Source organism: Balaenoptera musculus, chromosome 4 (assembly GCF_009873245.2).
Source record: "Balaenoptera musculus isolate JJ_BM4_2016_0621 chromosome 4, mBalMus1.pri.v3, whole genome shotgun sequence".
NCBI lineage: Eukaryota > Metazoa > Chordata > Mammalia > Artiodactyla > Balaenopteridae > Balaenoptera > Balaenoptera musculus.
In genome coordinates, this window is record NC_045788.1 from 138,184,100 (window position 1) to 138,209,700 (window position 25,601).

At 43.6% G+C, this 25,601-nt stretch overlaps 1 protein-coding gene across 4 annotated transcripts in view; it reads right to left on the reverse strand.

Annotated features, from left to right (window-relative positions):
- ERG (ETS transcription factor ERG) overlaps positions 1 to 25,601 on the reverse strand; it is a 285,554-nt gene that overhangs the window by 190,091 nt on the left and 69,862 nt on the right. For all 4 annotated transcript variants that reach the window (XM_036851466.1, XM_036851463.1, XM_036851459.1 and 1 more), the window contains exons 2-3: positions 17,789 to 17,891; positions 1,608 to 1,695 (exon numbers count right to left, since the gene is read on the reverse strand). In XM_036851466.1, coding sequence (XP_036707361.1) covers positions 1,608 to 1,646 — 39 coding nt within the window. In that variant the 5' untranslated portion in view covers positions 1,647 to 1,695; positions 17,789 to 17,891. The remainder of the gene's footprint in view (positions 1 to 1,607; positions 1,696 to 17,788; positions 17,892 to 25,601) is intronic.

A 25,601-nucleotide genomic window follows, 5' to 3' on the forward strand; every position in this document is an offset into this window, starting at 1 on the left:
CAGTCAAAGTGGATTTCAGTTGTTGTCGCTCATACTCTGAACTACAGAAGATATTTCTTATATCAGCTTCTTTCCCTGAGAGCTTTTCTTTGCATCCTGCAGCTTCATGGTCAACAGAGGCTAAAAGAAAAAAGTCCCCTCCCCCCATCTGTGTGTAGCACAAACACATTCCAGTTATTTCTGAAGAAACCTTATCACATCCACAAGAGTTTTCCCACTTGCATTTCTGTAGACATAATGGCCATGCCCCAATCAACTATCACACAGAAATCAAATGATAGTGTCAACCCAGAGGATCTGCCCCTGTCTGTCCCTGGATGAAACTCAGAATGCGCCACACCCCTGGAATTCCCCGTATCTCTGACACTTGCAGTAACACCCACAAAGCTCAGAAAATGCATTTAAACTCTTATATACTTCTAATTCCACTTTCAAAGAAATTAAACATGTATGAATGTGAGTTGTACATGGTACATATAACACTTTCGCAAATATACTGCTTTTAAAATGCACGTGTGTCTGTAAATGTGTGTGTGCACGTGTCATTTTGGAGGGCGTTTTATATTTTAGTCCAAAAAAAAAAAACATAAATTTTTCAATACCATAAACTTTCCTCTCCTTTATAAGCCACCTTCCATTTTCAATACATGTTTTAGGTAAAGAGTAAAAATTAGTGAAACCGATGAGGCCATTTGGGGGAATGAATTTATATGGGGGAAGCCAAGAACTGGCAAGGTAGTGAGTGAGTTGGGCCCATGTAGACAGCTGAACCAATCAGCACAGGTATAGACAGCCTATCTGGATCATGTAGCTCAAGCCCCAACTTTTTCTGTAACTTTTATTTGGGTCAAGTATATGAAAACCATCACTTCATTTCTCCCGGTGGCTATAACCATGTGTACGTGGAGTACTGAAAGGAATGGGCCGGCTTCCTCTCAGGGACTTGCCTGGGCTGGAGTCTCCCTTCCCTGTGGTTCTCTCACCTCCAGAGCTCCAGGAAGAGCTGTCAGTGAGCAGGCGGGGCAGGTGCGGGGTGACAAGCTGCTGAAGTGTCAGCACGCCCAGATAAAACGACACGGCTGAGCACTGGAAACCCTCTCGTCTCTCCCTAGGTAACCCCAGGAAGTGTAAAGGAGATGAACTTACAGAAGTTAGAGAATTTGGATGTGGTTTTCAATGTTAACTCAGGGGTCAGCAATCTTCTTCTGCAAAGAACCAGATAGGAAATATCGTCGGCTTTGCCACCCTATGTTCTTTGCTGGAAGGACTCAGTTCTGCCGTGACAGTGTGAAAGCAGCCCTAGACAGCATGGAAATGAGTGTGTGGCTGCAGCCCAGGAAAACTCTCCTTCTGGACAATGAAGTCTAAATTTCCTATAATTTACATGCACTATGAAATACTATTCTTCTTTCGATTTTTTTTCAACCATTGAAAAACGTGAAAAGCGTTTTCTTAGCTCATGGGCTGAATAAAGACAGGTGGTGGACCGGGTCCGGCCCACGGCTGTGGTTGGCTGACGCTTACATTCGCTGACAGGTGGGCAGGCATCTGCAGAAGTCCAGCCAAGGAGGAAGCCAGGGCAGCTTCCTGGCCGAGATGGAACCTACCTTGATATGAGCTGCCGGGTCTGGGACAGTCTGAATCATGTCCTTCAGGAGGCCAGCACGGTTACCATCTGTTCAGAACCTGAGGCAGCTAGAAGACACAAAGGGGCAACACAAATAGTAATAAACAACCAGGTTTCTTTGTTTGGTTTTCCATTAGGACTGAACACAACACACCAATGGTAAAATAATCCCAGCTCTGCACTAAACATTTGCCTTTAGATATGCAGAGTAAATGAAGTGACGAGAAAACCCAGCTCTCTTCCGTTGGGAATATCACTTACTTTTAGTCCCCAAAACCCTAATACGACAAGTCCCCCAAAACCCAAGTCAAATTCAGTTCACGCACATCATTTTACACGGGCAGCATCTATGAGTGATCATTTAAAGGAAGAAATGAGACCCCCAAAATGACATTTTCTCTTATATTGAGAGAACTGGACTTTTGAACTTTCTACTGAAACTAATGCCATCTACACATCTGTAAGCCTCATAATTAAGCACTTAATAAAAAGCACAGATACTGGTCATCGAGTGCTTAAGTGGCAGCCCTGGGGCTAAGGGCTCCACACACATTTCTCATTTAACCCTGACCACCACTCTGAAAGCTCACATTCCCATCGTCTAGTCGGGGATGTGGACACCCAGGGAGGCTGCTAATTTGTCCATGATCACCGGATTAATAAGCAACGGAGCCAGGATTCAACCCAGACTGGCCTGACTCCAAAGCCCATAAGAAACTTTGGTTTGACATAATTAACAGGTTTCACCCTGTATTTTGAAGATACTTTAATTCATTTGAAAATTTAATTTAAACTTAAATGAATGAAATATTAAGGTGCCCATACTCTAGGGAGAAATAACTTCATCCAAAATTTTCCTTTCTTCAGATTCTGCACCAGTGCGTTCTGGTTCTTGTCTGCCTGCCCCTCCCCATCCCAGATTCTCCACCCCCGCCCCATAGCCCCCCCAGGGCTGACCCCTACAGACTACCTCAGCTGGGCTCCTTCGCCTTCTGGCCCCCATCAAGTTTGATCAACATGACACCATCTGGAGATCACGAGGCGGGAGGAGAGAAGAGTAGGGACATTTTGCCCCCAACCCTTCCCACCATCCACTGGAGGCTCCCTCCATTCTTGGCCACGGTCTGGCCATAGCTAGATCCTATGGGGACCCCTCCCATCCTCGGGACCCTCCCCCCGGGCTCCAGGCTCCAGGAACCATTCCCCAACCCATCTTTGGTTCTCTGTAGATCTTAGCCATCAGTTGTTTTCTGGCACTGAAAATACCTCTTCTAATTTACATTTTTAGGGGCCATGACTTTTTATTAACTATTATATTTGTGTGTTTTCTTCTTGGTAAATCTGGCCTATGACTCTTAGCAGTAGGAAACCACAAAACAAAAATTCACATCTTCATTACAGGACTACAGACACAAAAGCTGACTTCCAAGTTTGCTATTGAACACATTACTCCAGGGATCTGCCAGGGCACTCGCCGGAGTCCCAAGTACATCTGTATTCTGGGCTTTCCGACCCTCTCCAGGTGCAAACACATCCACCTCCAACATAGACGGGCTTCTCATGGGAAGTCTTCGCCTCCAGGTCTGTGTGTGGGGTGGGTCTGTCCCCCAGATGGCTCCACGGAGTCCTCCCAAGATCAGGGGAAGCTTGGCTGTCCAAGATGACAAACTTGGAACCTTAGACATTATTTTTTCCTATAGCCAAAATTTTTTTTTTAATTATTATTTTTTTTTAATTTTTTTAAATTAATTTATTTATTTATTTTTGGCTGTGTTGGGTCTTCGTTTCTGTGCGAGGGCTTTCTCTAGTTGCGGCAAGCGGGGGCCACTCTTCATCACGGTGCGCGGGCCTCTCACTGTCACGGCCTCTCTTGTTGCGGAGCACAGGCTCCAGACGTGCGGGCTCAGTAGTTGTTAGCCAAATTTCTTGATCTTGGAAAGTAGGCCATATCCCCCCTAAGTCTAAAGCAAGTCCTTTAGGGGGATAAGAGTTGCTAAAAATGCACAAGGAATGAAGCACTGTCTTGAAACTGAATTGGGCAGCTCTTGAAGGTAACCCACGCTCTTGGCGCACAAGGGAGAGGACAGAGGATGGCAGGCAACCTGGACAAAGGTCTCTCGGAGCTGGCTCCTCTGGGAGCGGGGTGGGTGGGTAGTTCCTTCCACTCCTCCAAGACGGCCTCCTCAGGGCAGCAGAAGTCACCCCAGGAAAAGACCACTCTGCTCCTAGGGTCATTCAGCCCAGAGAGGTCCATCCTGGAGGTTTCCTGACAAAAGCAAGTCCCCCCACTGCAGGACCCCACATTCAGGAACAACCGCTTTTTCTGTAGGTTTTAGCGTCTCTCTAGGGTAACCCAACCCACACAGTCGCTCCCCCCTGCACCCACATGCTGCTGCTCGAACCACAAGCTTGTCCCCCGCCCCCTCCAAGCCCAGCTGAGTTAATGACTGCCTCTGATCCAGAGAACGCTGCGGAAGGGATGCTCTGGGGTCCTGAGCTCAGACCTTCACAGAACCAGAAGCTTTCCCTTCCTGCCTCTGGGAACCCAGTCCCTGTGCCCCAGGGCAGCACGCGGCAGAGGCCTGAAGTGGGTGTCCAGCTGACACCTGCACCATGTGCCAGGCCCACGAGGGAGTCATCCTGGACATTCCAGAACGGTGGTTTCTCAGATGACTGCAGCCCCTGCCGACACCAAGAAAGGAGAACTACTGTCCAGCTGAGTCCAGTCAACCCACAGGATTATGAGAAATAGCAAGTGGGCTCTTGTTCGAAGCTACTCATTTTGGGGCTAGTTGATTACACACATAGATAATCGAAATACCCTTCATGTGTTGTAGATACACAGAGAAGGTAGACTAAATAGCTTACACTTTCCTGTCACACTATGGTAGATTAAATGATGGTTCCAATTCTCTACTCCTCCCTGGGTCCATGCCTTTTGCCATGTGACTGTGGTTCCTCTCACTAAGTAGGGTTCGCTTCCCCAAGCCTTGTTTTTGGGCTGCCCATGGGACTTGCTTCATCCAACAGAACACAGCAGGACAGCCCAAGTCTCAAGAGGCATCAAGTGTGTGCACTTGTAACCTTCCAGCTCCATGGGAACACACCCAGGCTGGTGTGCTGGGATGAGAGGCATGTGGACAAAGCCCAGTCATCCAATCTCTCCAGCCAAGACCACTCTAGATCATCCATCTGAAAGACTACCAACCTCCAGGCTTGTGAGGGAAACTACAGAACCAAAACTGCCCAGTCACGGCCAACATGGCCGACCCACAGGCTCAGGAGCTGAACAAATGCTACTTGCTTTAAACCGCTGAGACTGGAGGTATATTGTTACACAGCATTTTTGTGACAGTCAATTACTAATATACACAATACGCTCTTAATAACCAGGTTACCAAGATGCCCCTTAAAACTTTCCTAGCTAGAGAGATAAAAGGAGACTCCGACAGAAATTTCAAAGGAAATTCATCCCAACCCACAAACCAACCATTTCCATCCATCTAAGAGACACGATCTCAAACCCTTATCCCACCCTCAAAATGAGTTTGGAAACTGAAGAGTAACCGAGAAACTCCAACCAGAAGACTCTGGGATTCTCAGAGCCCTTCTCAGCAACAGCTGAATTCTCACTTAACATGACGGGACCCTGTCAGCCTGCTGGAGATTCCAAATATAATGAAACGGAATCAACATTCTGGATATCCAAGACCACAGAAACATCACAGAAGTTACAAAGGCCATTCAATCTGTAACCAAGCAAGACATAAACCTAGTAACAACTGTTTATGTCTCATGTCCTGTATGGGGAAGTTTTGGGCACTTTCAACGCATAAAGATGAAACCGTGGGGAAGGGGATATATAGATTCCAGATGCAGCACTGTCGCACCGCTCCAGGGATAGAGAAGGGGAAACAATTCACACAGATACCCAGAGGTCAGTCCTGAGAGCGGACGGCCAGTGGCAATGCCAGATGAGGGACGTGGGTAATACCTAGGGGAGGGAAAGAGCTGAGTGATACGGAGAATCAAGGAGATGCCACCAAGGAGCCTTGAAGAACAAGAGGCATGTACATTGGCAGGAAGGCAGGGAAGCAGGGAACTAAAATTCCTCCCAGCTCCTCCACCTTAGGGAGCCAGAGTCTATGACCCTAACCCACCACCACCATCAGGATCATCATCAACTCAAGGGATCTACTCACCAGTCAGTGTGAATGGTGCTGCCATCCTCCAAACCAGATCAGCCAAGAAGCAAAGTCCCTAAAGCCCAGAAGGATGAAAGTTCTACCACCTTCCCCATGCCTCTTCCCGCCACAAATACCCTTGACTGTTTCTGCAGTCATTTGGTGTCTGTTCTTTTTGCCATTTGAGGGGTTTTTATGGATTTTTTTAAGAGCACTTCTAATTTACTTTTGTGTTTCTAATGAGCATTTCTCAAATATTTAGTCATTGATGAATGACGTGATGCTTTTATATCACTGTGGGAGCCTTCTATTTTCTATTTTACTTGCCCTTGAAGCCTTGCAAAACCTGAATCCATGCTATCTAAAAACCCTTTCTTTACTACCTATTTCTTGCAATAAATTCCTTTGGTAATGTATATGTTTATGACTTTGGATTTCACAATCCAATATTATTTTATTACTGGGTATCTTGAAAAATGAAACGCTCCCTTCTTCGTTCTTGTTTTGCAAATGCCAGTGGCTTACTATACAGAAACACATATTTGATTTGGGTTGCTTTAGCTATAATTGCATCAAGTGTGGACTGGCACACAGGGCCAAAGGGAAAATAAGCATTTTGTAATTAGGGAGGCAAAACTGTAAAAATGGTTAAGAGAAGACCTGAATATCTGCAGGGCTGGGGCAAGAACAGAAATGGGCGCTCCCTACCCCTCTTCTCTTCCCAAGCCAGTTCTGGCCTGTTTGCAAGGTCCCCACACAGTCATCGGGACACTCCAGCCCACTCAGCCATGCTGGCCATCCTTCAGGCCTAGAGAAGCACACACAGGACCTGCCCAAGGAGACGGACTGCAGGAAAGAGGCCTGTGTAGGCCCGGAAGATGCTCAGGCCAGTCTGGGCAGGAGCTCTGGGTTCCCAGGCCCCTCAAGGGCAGTGTGGAGTGGGCGATGGGCAAGAGAAGGCCCTAGAAGGCATGGGGGCAAGGGCTCTCTCTTAGTGCATCCAAGCAGAGGTGCAGAGTCAGATGGAAGATGGAAGCCAGATTCGGTTTCCCTCGCCAGAAACCTAGAAAAGGTCACTCTATTCTCTATGGTCTTTCGTTACACATCTGTAAAATGGGGATCATATTACCGTGGTAGAATACAAAACACACTTGGCCTTTGTTGCCAGTTCCTGGCACAGAGGAATTTAAATGTAAATTTAAATTTAATTTAATTTTAAATTAAAATTTAAAATTTAAATTTCCTGAGTGCTAAGGGTGACAGGACCATGTTTTGCTCCAATGAAGTGACTCTTGGCAAACCCCTAGAAAGCTTCAGGATGGTCTCAGAACCACCAAGCCTGGATGAGAGGCCTGGAACTTTCAGCCCCACGCCCTTCCTTTGGAGAGAGAGGAAGAGCTGGAGATTGAATTCATAACTGATCTTGCCTATGTGATGAAATGTTCATAAAAACCCCTAAACGACAGGATTCAGAGAGTTTCCAAGTTGGTGAGCACATCTATGTGCTAAGAGGGTGGTCCCCCCCGTCTCCTTGGAGACAGACACTCCTGTGCTCGGGACCCTTCTGGCCCTCCACCTACAAACCTCCATCCGTCTGTTCATTTGTATCCTTATTATAATAACCTGTAACAGTAAGTACAGCATTGTCCTGAGTTCTGTGACTCCTTCTAGCAAATTACTGAATCCTGGAGGGGGGGGATTGTGGGAACCCGCAACTCTGAAGCCAAGGTGGACAGAAGGGTGGGTAACCTGAGGACCTGATGCTTTCTGCTGGCCTCTGAAGTGGGCGGCAGTCTTGTGGCACCGAGCCTTTATCCTGTGGTGCCTGGGGCTAACTCCAGGCAGTCTCAGAAATGAATCAAACTGTAGGATACTCAGTTGGTACTGGAGAGTTGGAAGACTGGTGGATGGTATTGGAAAAGACACCACCTATTTGATGTCAGGAGGGAAAATACCCTCAATTACCACCTCCAAATTGATGTTCAGAGGTTCACACAGGTGTGACGCAAGATTTGGCCAGCCTCTACTGCAACTGGTTAGTCCCTGAGTAGAACCACTGTTTGGCTACTCTTCCCTGCCTACTCCATAAGGCCTTTGTGAGGATTAGACTGAATCATGCCTCCAAAACCTCTCAGAGTGCTATGTACAGAGTAAGCACTTAATAAGTGATAATCATTTTTGGGAAGAAAGCAAACATTCTGAAATTGTATAAAATCTTGCACCTTTGAGAAAAACAATTCTCAAGAAATAAATTGCCAGTTTTTCATAAGGGCCCTTTGTCTTTAATGTTAAAACTGAATTTTTAATTTTAAGCTAACTAGTGATTAAGTGAAGACATTTTAGACAAAATGGCTCTGAGCAGACTCATCATAATGGATCCATTCACCGAATGAGCCGATCACGAGACACACTCGTTCTAGGTGAGTGGGTATCAGGCATGTCAGTCCCTTAGCAGCAAAACCTACCCTAAGAACTGCACAGGGCTGACTCAGGGCTGACTCTGCTCTGGGCAGTGGTCTCCTAAAGGGAGTGGGAGGAGGGGGAGGCCAGTGAGACGCCCACCTGGGGCCCACGATTTAAGGAGGTGCCCCACCCCCACCCTCAGGCTCCTGCAGGTGCCCAGCCGGCACCTGAGAGGAAGCATCTCCTTAAACTTTGTGCCTCACTTGGCTTACCCTGGCCCCAGCCCTGGTGCCTGCACTCCCCAAGGTAAGCAAGAGAGACCAGTGGGACGTGGAAGAATGAGAAACCAAACGTACCTCTATATTTGTCTAAAAATAAGAAACTGAACTCCTTCAGTAGGAGATGGCTTATCTTTCCAAATGAATACAAATAACTACTGCAGTGGGTTGAACTGTTTCCAGCATGCAACCCTTCATGGGTTGGAGCCCAAACTCCCAGTAGCTCAGAATGTGACCTTATTAGGAGACAGGGTCTTTCTAGAGGTAACGAAGCTAAAATGGGGTTATTAGGGTGGGCCCTAACCCAATATGACTAGTGCCCTTATTTTTTTTTAAAAATGGAATTTTGAAACAGAGACCTGTGTAAAGGGAAGACAATGTGAAAACACAGGGAGAATACAACCATCTACAAGCCAAGGAGAGGGGCCTGGGAAGACTGTCCCTCACAGCCCTCGGAAGGAACCAACTCTGCCCACACCTTGATCTCAGACTTGCAGCCTCCAGAGCTGGGAGAGAAGAAATTTCTGTTGCCTAAGCTCCCCAGTCTGTGGCACTTTGTTACAGCAGCCCTGCAAACTAACACATCTTTATTTTCAATATTTTAACTGATGAAGAATACAGGCCCTGATGGGGGGGCATGGCCTCAAGAACCACATCCAATTTAATTGCAGTTTCTTACTGGACACAAACTCTGCTCAAGGCCCGTCCCAGGCACCATGGACTGTTGTGGCATCTACTCATCACTCCTGGCTTAATGTCAGCAGAGGAGAGACTCTTTTAAGTTCTACGGCCTAAGTGAGTGCTATACAGGGCCCACCATAATCTCTTCCAACCCCTGGAACGCTTTCTGGAGGGAAGCCTGACAGTCCTTAAGAGCTAAGGGGCATGTTTTGTAGATAAAGTGCTGAAATCCTCCACCTTTATTTATTTATTTATTTGCATAGCTAATGAATGCGTAGACTCAATCCCTGCGTGTGCCTCTCAAAATGAGGTTTCAATTGAATTCAGGCAAAATAACTATAAAATAACTATGAACAAAACCTAGTAACAGGACAGAAAAATATAGTTATCATAAAAGCACAGGGCTGTGGACATTGTTCTTGGTCCTATGGCTCTTCTGGAAGGAGCAGAAGAAAGCGGAAGGCAGTGTAGAAAGGAAGAGTTGTGATGACTGCAGTACCTAGAAAGCAATGATTTTAAAAACTCTACAGGAGAGACGTTCAAGATGGCGGAGGAGTGAGACGTGGAGATCGCCTTCCTCCCCACAAATACATCAGAAATACATCTACACGTGGAACAACCCCTACAGAACACCTACTGAACGCTGGCAGAAGACCTCAGACCTCCCAAAAGGCAAGAAACTCCCCCCGTACTTGGGTAGGGCAAAGAAAAAAGAAAAAGCAGAGACAAAAAAATAAGGACGGGACCTGCACCAGTGGGAGGGAGCTGTGAAGGAGGAAAGGTTTCCACACACTAGGAAGCCCCTTCGCGGGCGGAGACTGCGGGTGGTGGAGGGGGAAGCTTCGGAGCCACGGAGGAGAGCGCAGCCACAGGGGTGTGGAGGGCAAAGCGGAGAGATTCCCACACGGAGGATCGGCGCCGAGCAGCACTCACCAGCCCGAGAGGCTTGTCTGCTCAGTCGCCGGGGCGGGCGGGGCTGGGAGCTGAGGCTCGGGCTTCGGAGGTCGGATCCCAGGGAGAGGACTGGGGTTGGTGACGTGAACACAGCCTGAAGGCGCTAGTGCACCATGGCTAGCAGGGAGGGAGTCCGGGAAAAAGTCTGGAGCTGCCGAAGAGGCAAGAGACTTTTTCTTCCCTCCTTGTTTCCTGGTGCGCGAGGAGAGGGGATTCAGAGCGCCGCCTAAACGAGCTCCAGAGACGGGCGTGAGCCGCGGCCATCAGCGCGGACCCCAGAGACGGGCAGGAGACGCTAAGGCTGCTGCTGCCGCCACCAAGAAGCCTGTGTGCGAGCACAGGTCACTCTCCACACCGCCCCTCCCGGGAGCCGGTGCAGCCCGCCACGGCCAGGCTCCCGTGATCCGGGGACAACTTCCCCGGGAGAACGCACGGCGCGCCTCGGGCTGGTGCAACGTCACAACGCCTCTGACGCCGCAGGCTCGCCCCGCCTCCTCCGTACCCCTCCCTCCCCCTGGCCTGAGTGAGCCAGAGCCCCCGAAGCAGCGGCTCCTTTAACCCCGTCCTGTCTGGGCGGGGAACAGACGCCCTCAGGCGACCTACACGCAGAGGCGGGGCCAAATCCAAAGCTGAACCCCGGGAGCTGTGCGAACAGAGACGAGGAGGGGAAATCTCTCCCAGCAGCCTCAGGAGCAGCGGATTAAATCTCCACCATCAACTTGATGTACCCTGCATCTGTGGAATACCTGAATAGACAACGAATCAACGTATATTGATATATGTATATTTTTTTTCCTTTTTCTCTTTTTGTGAGTGTGTATGTGTATGCTTCTTTGTATGATTTTGTCTGTATAGCTTGCTTCTGTCATTTGTCCCAGGGTTCTGTCTGTCCGTTTTTTGGGTTTTTTTTTTTAGTATAGTTTTTAGCGCTTGTTATCACTCGTGGATTTGTTTTTTGGTTTGGTTGCTCTCTTCTTTCTTTCTTTCTTTTTCTTACTTTTTAATTTTTTTATTGTTAATAATTATTTTTTATTTTAATAACTTTTTTTCTTTTCTTTCTCTCTCTCTCTCTCTCCCTCTTTCTTTCTTTCTTTTTCCCTTTTCTTCTGACCCGTGTGGCTGATGGGGTCTTGGTGCTCCGGCTTAGTGTCAGGCCTGAGCCTCTGAGGTGGGAGAGCCAAGTTCAGGACACTGGTCCACCTGAGACCTCCTGGCTCCACGTAATAGCAAACGGCAAAAGCTCACCCAGAGATCTCCATCTCAAAGCTAAGACCCAGCTCCACTCAACGACCAGCAAGCTACAGTGCTGGACACCCTATGCCAAACAACTACCAAGACAGGAAGACAACCCCACCCATTATCAGAGAGGCTGCCTAAAATCATAATAAGGTCACAGACACCACAAAACACACCATCGGACATGGTCCTGCCCACCAGAAAGACAAGATCCAGCCTCATCCACCAGAACACAGGCACCAGTTCCCTCCACCAGGAAGCCTACACAACACACTGAACCAACCTTAGCCACTGGGGGCAGACACCAAAAACAACGGGAACTACGAACCTGCAGCCTGAGAAAAGGAGACCCCAAACACAGTAAGTTAAGCAAAATGAGAAGACAGAGAAACACACAGCAGATGAGAAGCAAGGTAAAAACCCACCAGACCAAACAAATGAACAGGAAATAGGCAGTCTACCTGAAAAAGAATTCAAAGTAATGATAGTAAAGATGAAACAAAATCTTGGAAATAGAATGCAGAATATACAAAAAACGTTTAACAAGGACCCAGAAGAACTAAAGAGCAAACAAACAATGATGAACACCACAATAAATGAAATTAAAAATTCTCTAGAAGGAATCAATAGCAGAACAACTTAGGCAGAAGAACAGATAAGTGACCTGGAAGATAAAATAATGGCAATAAGTACTGCAGAGCAGAATAAAGAAAAAAGAACGAAAAGAATTGACGACAGTCTCAGAGACCTCTGGGACAACATTAAACGCACCAACATTCGAACTATAGGGGTCCCAGAAGAAGAAGAGAAAAAGAAAGGGACTGAAAAAATATTTGAAGAGATTATAGTTGAAAACTTCCCTAATATGGGAAAGGAAATAGTTAATCAAGTCCTGGAAGCACAGAGAGTCCCATACAGGATAAATCCAAGGAGAAACATGCCAAGACACAAATTAATCAAACTATCAAAAATTAAATACAAAGAACAAATATTAAAAGCAGCAAGGGAAAAGCAACAAATAACATACAAGGGAAACCCCATAAGGTTAACAGCTGATCTTTCAGCAGAAACTCTGCAAGCCAGAAGGGAGTGTCAGGACATATTTAACATGATGAAAGGGAAGAAACTACAACCAAGATTACTCTACCCCGCAAGGATCTCATTCAGATTCAAACGGAGAAATTAAAACCTTTACAGACAAGCAAAAGCTAACAGAATTCAGCACCACCAAACCAGCTCTACAACAAATGCTAAAGGAACTTCTCTAAGTGGGAAACACATGAGAAGAAAAGGACCTACAAAAACAAACCCAAAACAATTAAGAAAATGCTAATAGGAACATACATATCCATAATTACCTTAAATATAAATGGATTAAATGCTCCAACCAAAAGACATAGACTGGCTGAATGGATACAGAAACAAGACCTGTATACATGCTGTCTATAAGAGACCCACTTCAGACCTAGGGACACATACAGACTGAAAGTGAGGGGAGGGAAAAAGATATTCCATGCAAATGGAAATCAAAAGAAAGCTGGTGTAGCAATTCTCATATAAGAAAAAATGGACTTTAAAATAAAGACTATTACAAGAGACAAAGAAGGACACTACATAATAATCAAGGGATCAATCCAATAAGAAGATATAACAATTGTAAATATTTATGCACCCAATATAGGAGTACCTCAATACATAAGGCAAATGCTAACAGCCATAAAAGGGGAAATCAACAATAACACAATCATGGTAGGGGACTTTAACACCCCACTTTCACCAATGGAGAGATCATCCAAAACGAAAATAAATAAGGAAACACAAGCTTTAAATGATACATTAAATAAGATGGACTTAATTGATATTTATAGGACATTCCATCCAAAAACAACAGAATACACTTCTTCTCTAGTGCTCATGGAACATTCTCCAGGATAGATCATATCTTGGGTCACAACTCAAGCCTTGGTAAATTTAAGAAAACTGAAATCATATCAAGTATCTCTTCTGACAACAATGCTATGAGACTAGATATCAATTACAGGAAAAAATCTGTAAAAAATACAAACACAGGGAGGCTAAACAATACGCTACTTAGTAACCAAGAGATCACTGCAGAAGTCAAAGAGGAAATCAAAAAATACCTAGAAACAAATGACAATGAAAACACGATGACCCAAAACCTATGGGATGCAGCAAAAGCAGTTCTAAGAGGGAAGTATATAACAATACAATCCTACCTCAAGAAACAAGAAACATCTCAAATAAACAACCTAACCTTACACTTAAAGCAATTAGACAAAGTAGAACAAAAAAACCCCAAAGTTAGCAGAAGGAAAGAAATCATAAAGATCAGATCAGAAATAAATGAAAAAGAAAGGAAGGAAATGATAGCAAAGATCAATAAAACTAAAAGCTGGTTCTTTAAGAAGATAAACAAAATTGATAAACAATTACCCAGAATCATCAAGAAAAAAAGGGAGAAGAGTCAACTCAATAGAATTAGAAATGAAAAAGGAGAAGTAACAACTGACACTGCAGAAATACAAAGGATCGTGAGAGATTACTACAAGCAACCATATGACAATAAAATGGACAACCTAGAAGAAATGGACAAATTCTTAGAAAAGCAGAACCTTCCGAGACTGAACCAGGAAGAAATAGAAAATATAAACAGACCAATCACAAGCACTGAAATTGAGACTGTGATTAAAAATCTTCCAACAAACAAAAGCCCAGGACCAGATGGCTTCATAGGTGAATTCTATCAAACATTTAGAGAAGAGCTAATACCTATCCTTCTCAAACTCTTCCAAAATACAGCAGAGGAAGGAACACTCCCCAACTCATTCTACAAGACCACCATCACCCTGATACCAAAACCAGACAAAGATGTCACAAAGAAAGAAAACTACAGGCCAATATCACTGACGAACATAGATGCAAAAATCCTCAACAAAAAACTAGCAAAAAGAATCCAACAGCACATTAAAAGGACCATACACCATGGTCAAGTGGGGTTTATCCCAGGAATGCAAGGATTCTTCAATATACGCAAACCAAGCAATGTGATACACCATATTAACAAACTGAAGGATAAAAACCATATGATCATCTCAATACATGCAGAAAAAGCTTTCGACAAAATTCAACACCCATTTATGATAAAAACCCTCCAGAAAGTAGGCATAGCAGGAACTTACCTCAACATAATAAAGGCCATATATGACAAACCCACAGCCAACATCTTTCTCAATGGTGAAAAATTGAAACCATTTCCACTAAGATCAGGAACAAAACAAGGTTGCCCACTCTCACCACTATTATTCAACATAGTTTTGGAAGTTTTAGCCGCAGCAATCAGAGAAGAAAAAGAAATAAAAGGAATCCAAATCGGAAAAGAAGAAGTAAAAACGTCACTGTTTGCAGGTGACATGATACTATACATAGAGAATCCTAAAGAAGCTACTAGAAAACTACTAGAACTAATCAATGCATTTGGTAGAGTAGCAGGATACAAAATTAGGGCACAGAAATCTCTTGCATTCCTATACACGAAGGATGAAAAATCTGAAAGAGAAATTAAGGAAACACTCCCATTTACCATTGCAACAAAAAGAATAAAATACCTAGGAATAAACCTACCTAAGGAGACAAAAGACCTGTACTCAGAAAACTATAAGACACTGATGAAAGAAATTAAAGATGATACAAACAGATGGAGAGATATACCACGTTCTTGGATTGGAAGAATCAACATTGTGAAAATGACTATACTACCCATAGCAATCTACAGATTCAATGTAATCCCTATCAAATTACCAATGGCATTTTTCACAGAACTAGAACAAAAAATTTCACAATTTGTATGGAAACACAAAAGACCCCGAATAGCAAAAGCAACCTTGAGAAAAACGGAGCTGGAGGAATCACACTCCCTGACTTCAGACTATACTATAAAGCTACTGTAATCAAGACTGTATGGTACTGGCACAAAAACAGAACTATATATCAATGGAACAGGATAGAAAGCCCAGAGATAAACCCACGCACATATGGTCACTTTACCTTTGATAAAGGAGGCAAGAATATACAATGGAGAAAAGACAGCCTCTGCTATAAGTGGTGCTGGGAAAACTGGACAACTATATGTAAAAGAATGAAATTAGAATACTCCCTAACACCATACACAAAAATAAACTCTACATGGATTAAAGACCTAAATGTAAGGCCAGACACTATAAAACTCTTAAAGGAAAACATAGGCAGAACACTCTATGACATAAATCACAGCAAGATCCTTTTTGATCCACCTCCTAGAGAAATGGAAATAAAAACAAAAATTAACAAATGGGACCTAATGAAACTTAAAAACTTTTGCACAGCAAAGGAAACTATAAGCAAGATGAAAAGACAACCCTCAGAATGGGAGAATATATTTGCAAAGGAAGCAACTGACAAAGGATTAATCTCAAAAATATACAAGCAGCTCATGCAGCTCAATATCAAAAAACCAAACAACCCAATCCAAAAATGGGCAGAAGACCTAAACATTTCTCCAAAGAAGATATACAGATTGCCAACAAACACATGAAAGGATGATCAACATCACTAATCATTAGAGAAATGCAAATCAAAAGTACAATGAGGTATCACCTCAGTGATACCAGTCAGAATGGCCATCATTAAAAAATCTACAAATAATAAATGCTGGAGAGGGTGTGGAGAAAAGGGAACCCTCTTGCACTGTTGGTGGGAATGTAAATTGATACAGCCACTATGGAGAACAGTATGGAGGTTCCTTAAAAAACTAAAAACAGAATTACTATATGACCCAGCAATCCCACTACTGGGCATATACCCTGAGAAAACCATAATTCAAAAAGATTCATATACCACAATGTTCTTTGCACCTCTATTTACAATAGCCAGGACATGGAAACAACCTAAGTGTCCAGTGACAGATGAATGGATAAAGAAGATGTGGCACATATGTACAATGGAATATTACTCAGCCATAAAAAGAAATGAAATTGAGTTATTTGTAGCGAGGTGGATGGACCTAGAGTCTGTCATACAGAGTGAAGTAAGTCAGAAAGAGAAAAGCAAGTACTGTATGCTAACACTTACATATGGAATCTAAGGAAAAAAAAATGGTTATGAAGAACCTAGGGGCGGGACAAGAATAAAGACGCAGGCATAGAGAATGGCCTTGAGGACACGGGGAGGGGGAAGGGTAAGCTGCGATGAAGTGAGAGAGTGGCATGGACTTATATACACTACCAAATGTAAAATAAATGGCTAGTGGGAAGCAGCCGCATAGCACAGGGAGATCAGCTCGGTGCTTTGTGACCACCTAGAGGGGTGGGATAGGGAGGGTGGGAGGGAGACGCAAGAGGGAAGAGATATGGGGATATATGTATATGTATAGCTGATTCACTTTGTTATAAAGCAGAAACTAACACACCATTGTAAAGCAATTATACTCCAATAAAGATGTTAAAAAATTAAAAAATTTTAAAAATAAACTAAAATTCTCCCACCTAAAAATAAAATAAAATAAAATGATGCATGAAGAGCTTACTAAACACTAAATATAGCTAACTATACATTCATTTAGCCATTGATGTATAGCCAAGGTTTCTTTCCTCAGTGTAGATCCACTAAGTCATTGCTATTCTATGCTGCATAAATCAAACATCATACATCATCTATAATATCCAGTTTTTGTTTATTTAAATAGTTGAGGGACTTCCCTGGTGGCGCAGTGGTTAAGAATCCGCCTGCCAATGCAGGGGACATGGGTTCGAGCCCTGGTCCGGGAAGATCCCACATGCCGCGGAGCAACTAAGGCCGTGCGCCACAACTACTGAGCCTGCGATCTAGAGCCCACGAGCCACAACTACTGAAGCCCGCACACGCAGAGCCCATGCTCGGCAACAAGAGAAGCCACCACAATGAGAAGCCAGAGCACTGCAACAAAGAGCAGCCCTTGCTCACCACAAATAAAGCCCACACACAGCAACAAAGACCCAATGCAGCTGAAAATAAACAAATAAAATAAATTTATAAAAAATAAATAAATAAATAAATAAATAAATAAATAGTTGAGAGTCTTAAGACACCTGTGAAATAAGATTCCCCCCACTGATTTTTGCAGGGGTTTTTTCTCTTAAAAAAACAACAACAACAACTCTACAGTGTTGAAGGCAGGAACAGGTAGTACTGGGCGAGGGGCATCTTATTTGTGCGGGAGAATCAATGGAACCAACATAAGTCCTCTAAGTACACCAAAGGACCCAAGAAAAGGTCTTTGGAGGTTTGGGACCACAAATATCAAATACTGAAGATATAAAATATTTACATTCACATTTTTCTAAAAATTCTTGAGTAGGAAAGGTAGGGTTTTCTGGGTTTTGTTGTTTTACCTTTAATTGCCCTTGGCTCCCCCATCTTTTCTCTCTGTGAGTCATTTGTCTTGCTTTTGGTCAATATAGCTTTTTCCTGGGTCTTCAAAGATCTTGGAACAACCTGAAAGAGAATTTCAATATATTAAGACCTGGTTTTTTCCCAAATATTAAAACCAAGGATAGACTATACATTTAGTGACAAATCCTATTTCTGAAACATTACTTTAAAATATCCTAAAAGGGGAATGAACTTAAAAGTCTTACTTTAAAAAAAAAAAAAAAAGTGAGGGGAGAGATGGGGCACCATTTCTCCCAGGGAAGTTCAGCATTACGAAGCAAAAATCAGGAATGAAATGAGGGCCAAGCCTGAACGGATATACTGAAGCCCACGTATACTTTTGCAAAGAAAATATTTTGAAAATGTTTTCCTTTCCTCACAGCCCACAGCTTTAGTAATAATGGTTTCCCCAGATCATTACTTTAGCACTTTTGTCTGCTCAAAAACAAAGAGTAATGGGGTTTATTCAACATCCTGAGAACTGTAATTAGACAACTGTTTTAGTCCCAGGAAAGAAACGGTCTTTTTAATTTGTAGATGCCACAAGGATCCATATTCTTTTAAGAGATTAGACAGCTACCTTATTAAAAAAATAAAAATAAAAATAAAAAATCTTCCTCAGAATATGCCTGTCGGTACAGCTCTAAAATCCAATCTGTTTTTTTTTTTTTTTGTAGATACAGGAATTTCTGTGCTTATGCAAGTTTCCAAATCAAATATCCAATCCCAAAATATTTAGTACATTGAACAAAATCCTCACAACATGACAAATTGCAAACGGCAGCTTTTTCAGTCAAAAATATTTCCAAGTTAGAAAATGCCTTAAGTATTGCATCAAAATCAATATTTGCAATGGACAATATTATTTATAAATGGTTCCACAGACCAATTCAGCCTCCCACTCCACCCAAGAGGCCCCCAGCCAACTCCACCAGAAGGCTGCGGGGCCTGTGCATCGAGATATTTAAACCAAATTGCCCAACTGGTGGGGCAAAGGGTTTGGTAGGATATGGAAAATCGAAATTCTTGGGGGAAAATTAGGATACAAAACCATATATATAGTCTGATTCCAATATCATAAACAGAAAACAGATGGATGAAAAACAAGAGGGGAAAAAGGGTACAAATGAACTTAGTTACAAAACAGAAGTAGAGTCACAGATGTAGAAAAGAAACTTATGGTTTGTTTTCTACAGGGGATAAGGGGAGGGATAAACTGGGAGACTGAGGTTGACATACACACACTACTATATATAAAATAGATAACTAATAAGGACTTACTGTATAGCACAGGGAACTCTACTCAATGCTCTGTAATGGCCTATATGGGAAAATAATCTAAAAAAAAAAAGAGTGGATCTATGTATATGTATAACTGAGTCACTTTGCTGTACAGCAGAAACTAACAACATTGTAAATCAACTATACTCCAATAAAAATTAAAAAAAAAAAAAAAAAAAAAAAAAAACCAAAAGGGGAGATAGAAAGAGGAGGAAGGAAGGCTCTAAGAAAGTGCAGCAAATCGCTACTGGAAGTGGTCTTTGGGTTTCCAATGTGATTTCTGGGGAGTCTTATTTTCTTCTTTATAATCATGGGCATTTTCCAAATTTTCAGAACCAAGAATATTCATCTTGATAATCAGAGAAGAACTACATAATAATGCTTGTATAATCCTAAACACATTTGCAAAATGTTTTCTTCACAGTGATGTGGGATAAGCATCCAGCCTCATGGAACCATGGGGCCTCCCATGCTCAGAGACAGGCCACTCAGGAGGAAAGGAGGGGATAGCAGTGAATTAGGTCATGCTTTGCCTGGCCGCACAGATCTTGAGTTAATTAAGGTGTTTCCAAATTTCTTTTTCTCTAAATCCAAAAGCCAATATTGACTATTATTTGGTTAAATGCTTTCCACGGACAAGTGGTTAAAATAGTATTTAGTTTCCAATTGCTGCAAAGGGAACATGGGTTTTAAAAGCCTGGGCTAAAATTTCCTATACTGTGTCATCCTATAGTACATTTTCGTGCCCAAACCTCTTCTATGCCAAAAGAAACACTTGATTTATGATTGAATATTATTGGACCTGATTTAAAGACAAGAGCAAAGGCCAGAGAAGATTCTATTAAATATGTGCAATGGGTATTTTTAAATTAGCGTTATAATGTTATTAATATTTCATCTATCCAGAGGGCATTTATCTGACAACGTAAATTATCCGCAATGCAGCTGAAAAGCCCACAAAGGATCCAAAAAGATGTCACGAAGTCTAGGGAGAGAGAAGCTTTGCCAGAGAAAGGCACGCTACCAGCCGCGTGAGGTAACAACCGGCCCAATCAAAGCAGAAAAGTCAGAAAATTATGCAAACCAGACTCAAGAAGTCAAAAAACACAGCCATTTGAGAACCTTGGTATGAGAGCAAACTGCTCACGCCAGCTGAACAGTCCTTGGTCCTGCAGAAAGCAGAGGATGAAGAACATGGTGCCCAGCCCTGCCAAGGTCAAGTGCTCTGAACCCCAGCACCCCTGGATCCAATGAGCCCCCTGATCTACGCAGTAGGAGAACACACATGATCGCGATCATTGGAAAACTCTCACTGGAAATGGTCAAAGTTAAACACACCTGAGCATCTCAAGGGCAAGTTTAATTTGCAAAGCAGTCGCGGTGCACAGAGAGACCGAGCTCAGAGCCAGATTGGTGCTGACCACCAGCAGCCAACAGACCACTCTCCGCCTCAGTCTGCCCATCTGCAAGCCACGGGTTAGAGAGAGATGGTGCGAGTCCAACGAGACAGTGTTTGTGGCAGTGCCAAGCGAAGAGACACAAGGCATCGTATGTTCAGGGACATGCAGCGTCCTCGTTCCATGAACACGCGGACGAGAAGCCACTCCCTACGCACAGATTTTCCTGGCCACCTGTGTCAGCAACAGTGAATGTTTCATACGCTAAGGTCAGCTACGGGGAAGACGGAAAACTAGATGTCCTAGAGAGCTGCTGCCTTCTCGACAGAAAACACCCCGGACCTTGAGTGAACAACAGCCGTCTTTCGCAAGAGGCTCCATTCCCACCAGCGCCACCAGGCACAGTCACGGTGAGCTGTGGGCCCGCTCCTGTGTTTACCGCCCCCTCCCCACAGGTGGCAAAGGCAGCAGACACACCGGCTGCCCCCTTCTCCTGAGAAAGGAAACCCAACTTCGCTTGGGTATGTAGACCAGCCCCCCGACATGCCCTGGCGAAGGCTGATCCTGCCCCAACTTCAGGGGCAAATCTTGTCACTGGGCACCCATTCCTCTTGCCACTGAGTGGTTTAGGGATGAGCTTGAGGTTGAATTTTGGCCAATTCAACCCTGGGGGACATAACAGGAGGACTCCTGGAGAAAGTCTCTTGGCTGACAAAGAAAGGTCATGTGATATTGTCCTGTCTTGGGGACAGCTGGAACTGTGACAGCCATCTCAGAACCATGGGAGGAGGGGGCCTGAGGACAAAAGCAATATGCTGTGATGTCAGGGGTAAAAAATGAAGGCAATCCCCTGGGATTCTGCTTAGGGTGGGGAAGAGCAGGATTAATCAACCCTGAAGACACGAAGCATCCTATACACTACGGTGTCTGTGTTCGAAAGAGCCACCTTCCTCTCTTTTATTATCTGTGTCCAACTCAAACAGACATGCTGAATACACTTTTCTGTTCTAATTTTTTAAATAAAATGATCTGCTGGAAATTAGCCCAGTCCATAAATCTTCCTACTTATAACATTATATCTAAGACTTGAGAAACAAATAACTATTATCAAGATAAGTGATCTATCTCAGTCTATATATGTATTGAGTGTCCAGGTACTAGAGGTGACACAGAATGGTGCCCTCAGTAAACAAAGGATTTGATGGGGGGATTACACTTCTGGTTCAATGACTGATTGGAGGCAGAATGTGGTGAGGGTCATAAGAGAAGTACAAAGGAGGTGGCAATTCCCTCTAACCCCATGGAATGGCAATGCCTCTTCAAAGGAGTGAGTATACCATAGGCACTTAGTATTCAATAGATGGGAACAGGGAGGAGAGTATACAAGGCAGAGGAGACAGATGAGCAAAGGTATGAAAGTGAAAAAGTACGCAGGAGAGGCACACTGTAGAGTGTCTTTTACTCTCAGAACACAGTTCAGAAATGTTGAATGTCTTGTCTCTATAATTAAGAAGTTATGTTGATACTTGTTTCTTTTCACAATCTAAGTTCAACCTACCCTTCAAATCCATTCATTCATTCAGTTGTTCCTCCATCCATTCATCCATCACCCATTATCCATCATCCATCCATCCATCCATCCATGATCCATCAATCTATCCATCCATCAATCTACCCATCCATCGTCCATCCATCCATCCATCATCCATCCATCCATCCACCAATCTATCCATCCATCATCCATCCATCCATCCATCCATCTATCCAACATTCACTAAGTCAGTTTCCTCCAGGTGCCATCACTGAGCTAAGCACTAACTAGGGGTGGGCTCTGCCATGAGTTCAGAGTCTAGTGGGAGAGACAAGGTTGTAAAGGAACAATCACAAATACCAACTCCCCCATTACCACGCTTGACCCTCAGCTGCAGAATAACTCGCATAAGGAAGGTATGCAGGCAGAATCCAATCGAGCAGAGCACCTGAACTATCTGAGAGACTGAAGGAGGAAAACTGGACACCCAAGAACACAGGAGGAGCAGTCAGAGAATTAGGAAAAAGCTAGAAAGGACCCACGTCCTGGATGCCAAGGAAGGACATTCAGCAAGGCAGAAACAGTTCACAGCGTCGATCTCCAGAGAGCTGAATACGAATGAGAAATTCAATCAACCAACCACACAAGTTGATAAAAAGGTATTGGATTTGGCAAGTCAAAACCTCTGGGTGACCTCCAATAATGTTGCCAGTTTCCAAAGGTTTGCTAGTGGAAGGTTGGGAGGATATGGGAAGGTCAACATAGGCTATTCATGAAAGGCACTAAGCAACAAAGAGAGCAAAGGGGAGAGTAGTTTAAGAAAAAAAGAAACACGTGTTCACTCACCCAACATTTGTTGCATGCCTACTGTGTGTCAGAAATTGCCAGCAGCTAGGAATGCAAGAGTGCGCAAGACTCAGTCCTGCCCTCAAGAAGTTTACAATCCAATTAGAAGAAGGTTTATCTTATTTGTCTAGTTGGTTTGTTAAGGATGAGAAAGCAGGTACATTTATAGGTGGGATAAAGGGAAAAGTGTAGTAGCAGAGAGAGATTCTAGAGACAGAGGATCAGGGACAGTCCAGTCTGGAAGAGACAGAGGAAAGGCCAGGCCATAATGTCAGCTCTGGCGGGTGGAAGGGACCCCAGTGTCTCAGAAGTGGTGTGTTACTTAATGTTTAGCAACCGGCTCTCCAGGGGAAATCCTCTGACTTGAAGCATTTGGCAATTCTTGTGGAGTAACTATCCCTATCATGGGCAATTTCAAGAAACTAATAGAAGTCCCTGAGTACAGAGTTGAATAGAGATATGGGCCATCTTTCTAGTAAGTCCGAGGTGCCAGCCCTGGCACACCTGTGCTCCAGAAGCCAAGCAGAGAAAAAAGGCCCTGAAATTATTGTGAAGTTAAGAGGTGATGGCAAGGAAATCTGTGAAGACCAACCAAAGCAGCTGCTCTGCCAGTAGCTGAGTCCCTGAGACATGTCACTTGTAGGCAGGGCAGAAACTAGGGAGCTGGCGTTCCAGAGCTAGAAAACACGGCAGTGCTCTGAAATCGCATCCACATCAGCTCTTCGGCCTCCTGAACCTGCTCAGAACCCAAAACGTCGTATGCTGTTCCATCGTTATCATGCCTCAACTTGACATTGTTCGTGCGCACACGTGCGTACCTTTCCACTTGTAAGTCACTGTGCTGCCTTATCCGCTCTAACTCAGAACTCAGCGAGGCAATTCTGGGCAGCTTTTCAAATTCCCCAAAGGGGGTCCTTTGACTCTCCATCTTAGAGAAACGTGGTAAAAATATACCAGAGCAGTTCCGCCAGAAGAAAATGGCAAGAGTCTTCAGGAACCACGCCTGTGCCACGCATGGCCATGCCTGGATGCTGCTTGTCAGTTTTGTTTTGTTTTGTGGTTGTTTGGTTTCATTTCATTTTGTTCCCTAGGGTCAGCCTTTTTGCCATTCACAGCCTTAAATCAACCTCCATCCTTAATGCTTCTTCTCTTGTTCTTTTTCCAAGGAGAGAGCAAAACGAACCTAGACATTAATGCTCCTTACAAGCCTGTGATGTCCTTGGAGGAAGGGACGCTGGGTCTTTCTCTCCTTCTCGGCCTCATCATGCGCACGTGAAAGCATTCAAGCTTTCATGGCGGGACGGCCGCCACCTTCCACCACGACAAGACGCGCAACCACCAAACGGCTCCACAGCCCCTCGGTCTGGGGTCCACGGTCTGCCTCGAGGTCCCCAGTAAAAATGAGACATTTGAAAGAAAACAGGCTGCGTTTGAAAGGCGGGTGACATCCAGAAAAGGGAAAACAACCATAAATACTACTTCTCTCCCGTTTTACACTGAGCCTTCTGTTAAAGGAAACACATTTACCAGAGTTGTGTTTTTTTTTTTTTTTCCCTAAGCTCAACTGGAAAAACATAAATATTTAGTCATTTCATAATGGCAGACAACTGACAAGCAGACCACAGATTAAAGGGACATGATGTATTTCTAAGAAAGTTCACCAAACAAAATGTATCTTTGAGAACAGAATCCCAAAGTCTGTTTTAGAAGCAAATTTGGCCTTCAAAATGAATTTTGTCTTGATGTAATCACAAGGGCACATCTTAGAGACAGCAACTGCCTCAATAGCCATCTATGCAAACAATGAGGTCTGTTTCATATTTTTAAATTAACACTGGGCAGAAAAAAGTAAAACACTGTTAATGCATAACTGCTTTAGAGGATGCATATAAAATAACTAATTGCTAGTTAAATTAATCAATATTGTATTACCATCTCAATATTATAAATGCAAAATTCCTGAGCAGCAAGTTCTATAACAGAGCAAAAATGAAAATAACTTAAATTAATAGAGATATCCTACATAAGGGACCCAGAGAATATCACAGAGCATCTCTTTCAGATGAAATTCTTCTTTCAGCATCCCTCTAATGTGTTTATTTTGAATACAGTATGGAGAGGCAGGTCAGGAGAGTTAGAAGCTTTTCCTAATGAAAATCAACTGGCCTAAAGGCAGAAAGAAAAAAATACTGAGGCTCTCCAATAATGTAGATAATTCTCTACATTATCTGCCATTAAAAAACAAACCAACGGCCAAATACTTACAGAATATTAACTGGGAAAGGTTTCCTTGTGCTCTTTAAGAGTGAGGAATTTCAAAGAACCTTGAACTCATCCTGAAAGTAGTTCTGTGTCCACTGGCTTGGCTGAAACACTTTGGCCTCCCTGGTGATGGGATTTTCACCACCAGGAGCACTGAAATCAACTTTTCCATTTCTGCTGATTTTGATTAGTTTAAGAGAACTGCATCAAAATTGCCTCATTTGTACTGGACACAATCTGGAAATAAAGATTTTTCACTCTTCTTATATATTTAAATAGAAATCACGAGCCTCACCACAAACACCCTTCGCTGATACAGTGTAAGTCCCCTACATACGAATGAGTTCCATTCTGAGAGCGCATTCATTAAGTCCAATTTGTTCTTAAGTCCAACAGAGTTAGCCTAGGGAACCAATTAACACAGTCAACTATATAGTACTGTACTGTAATAGGTTT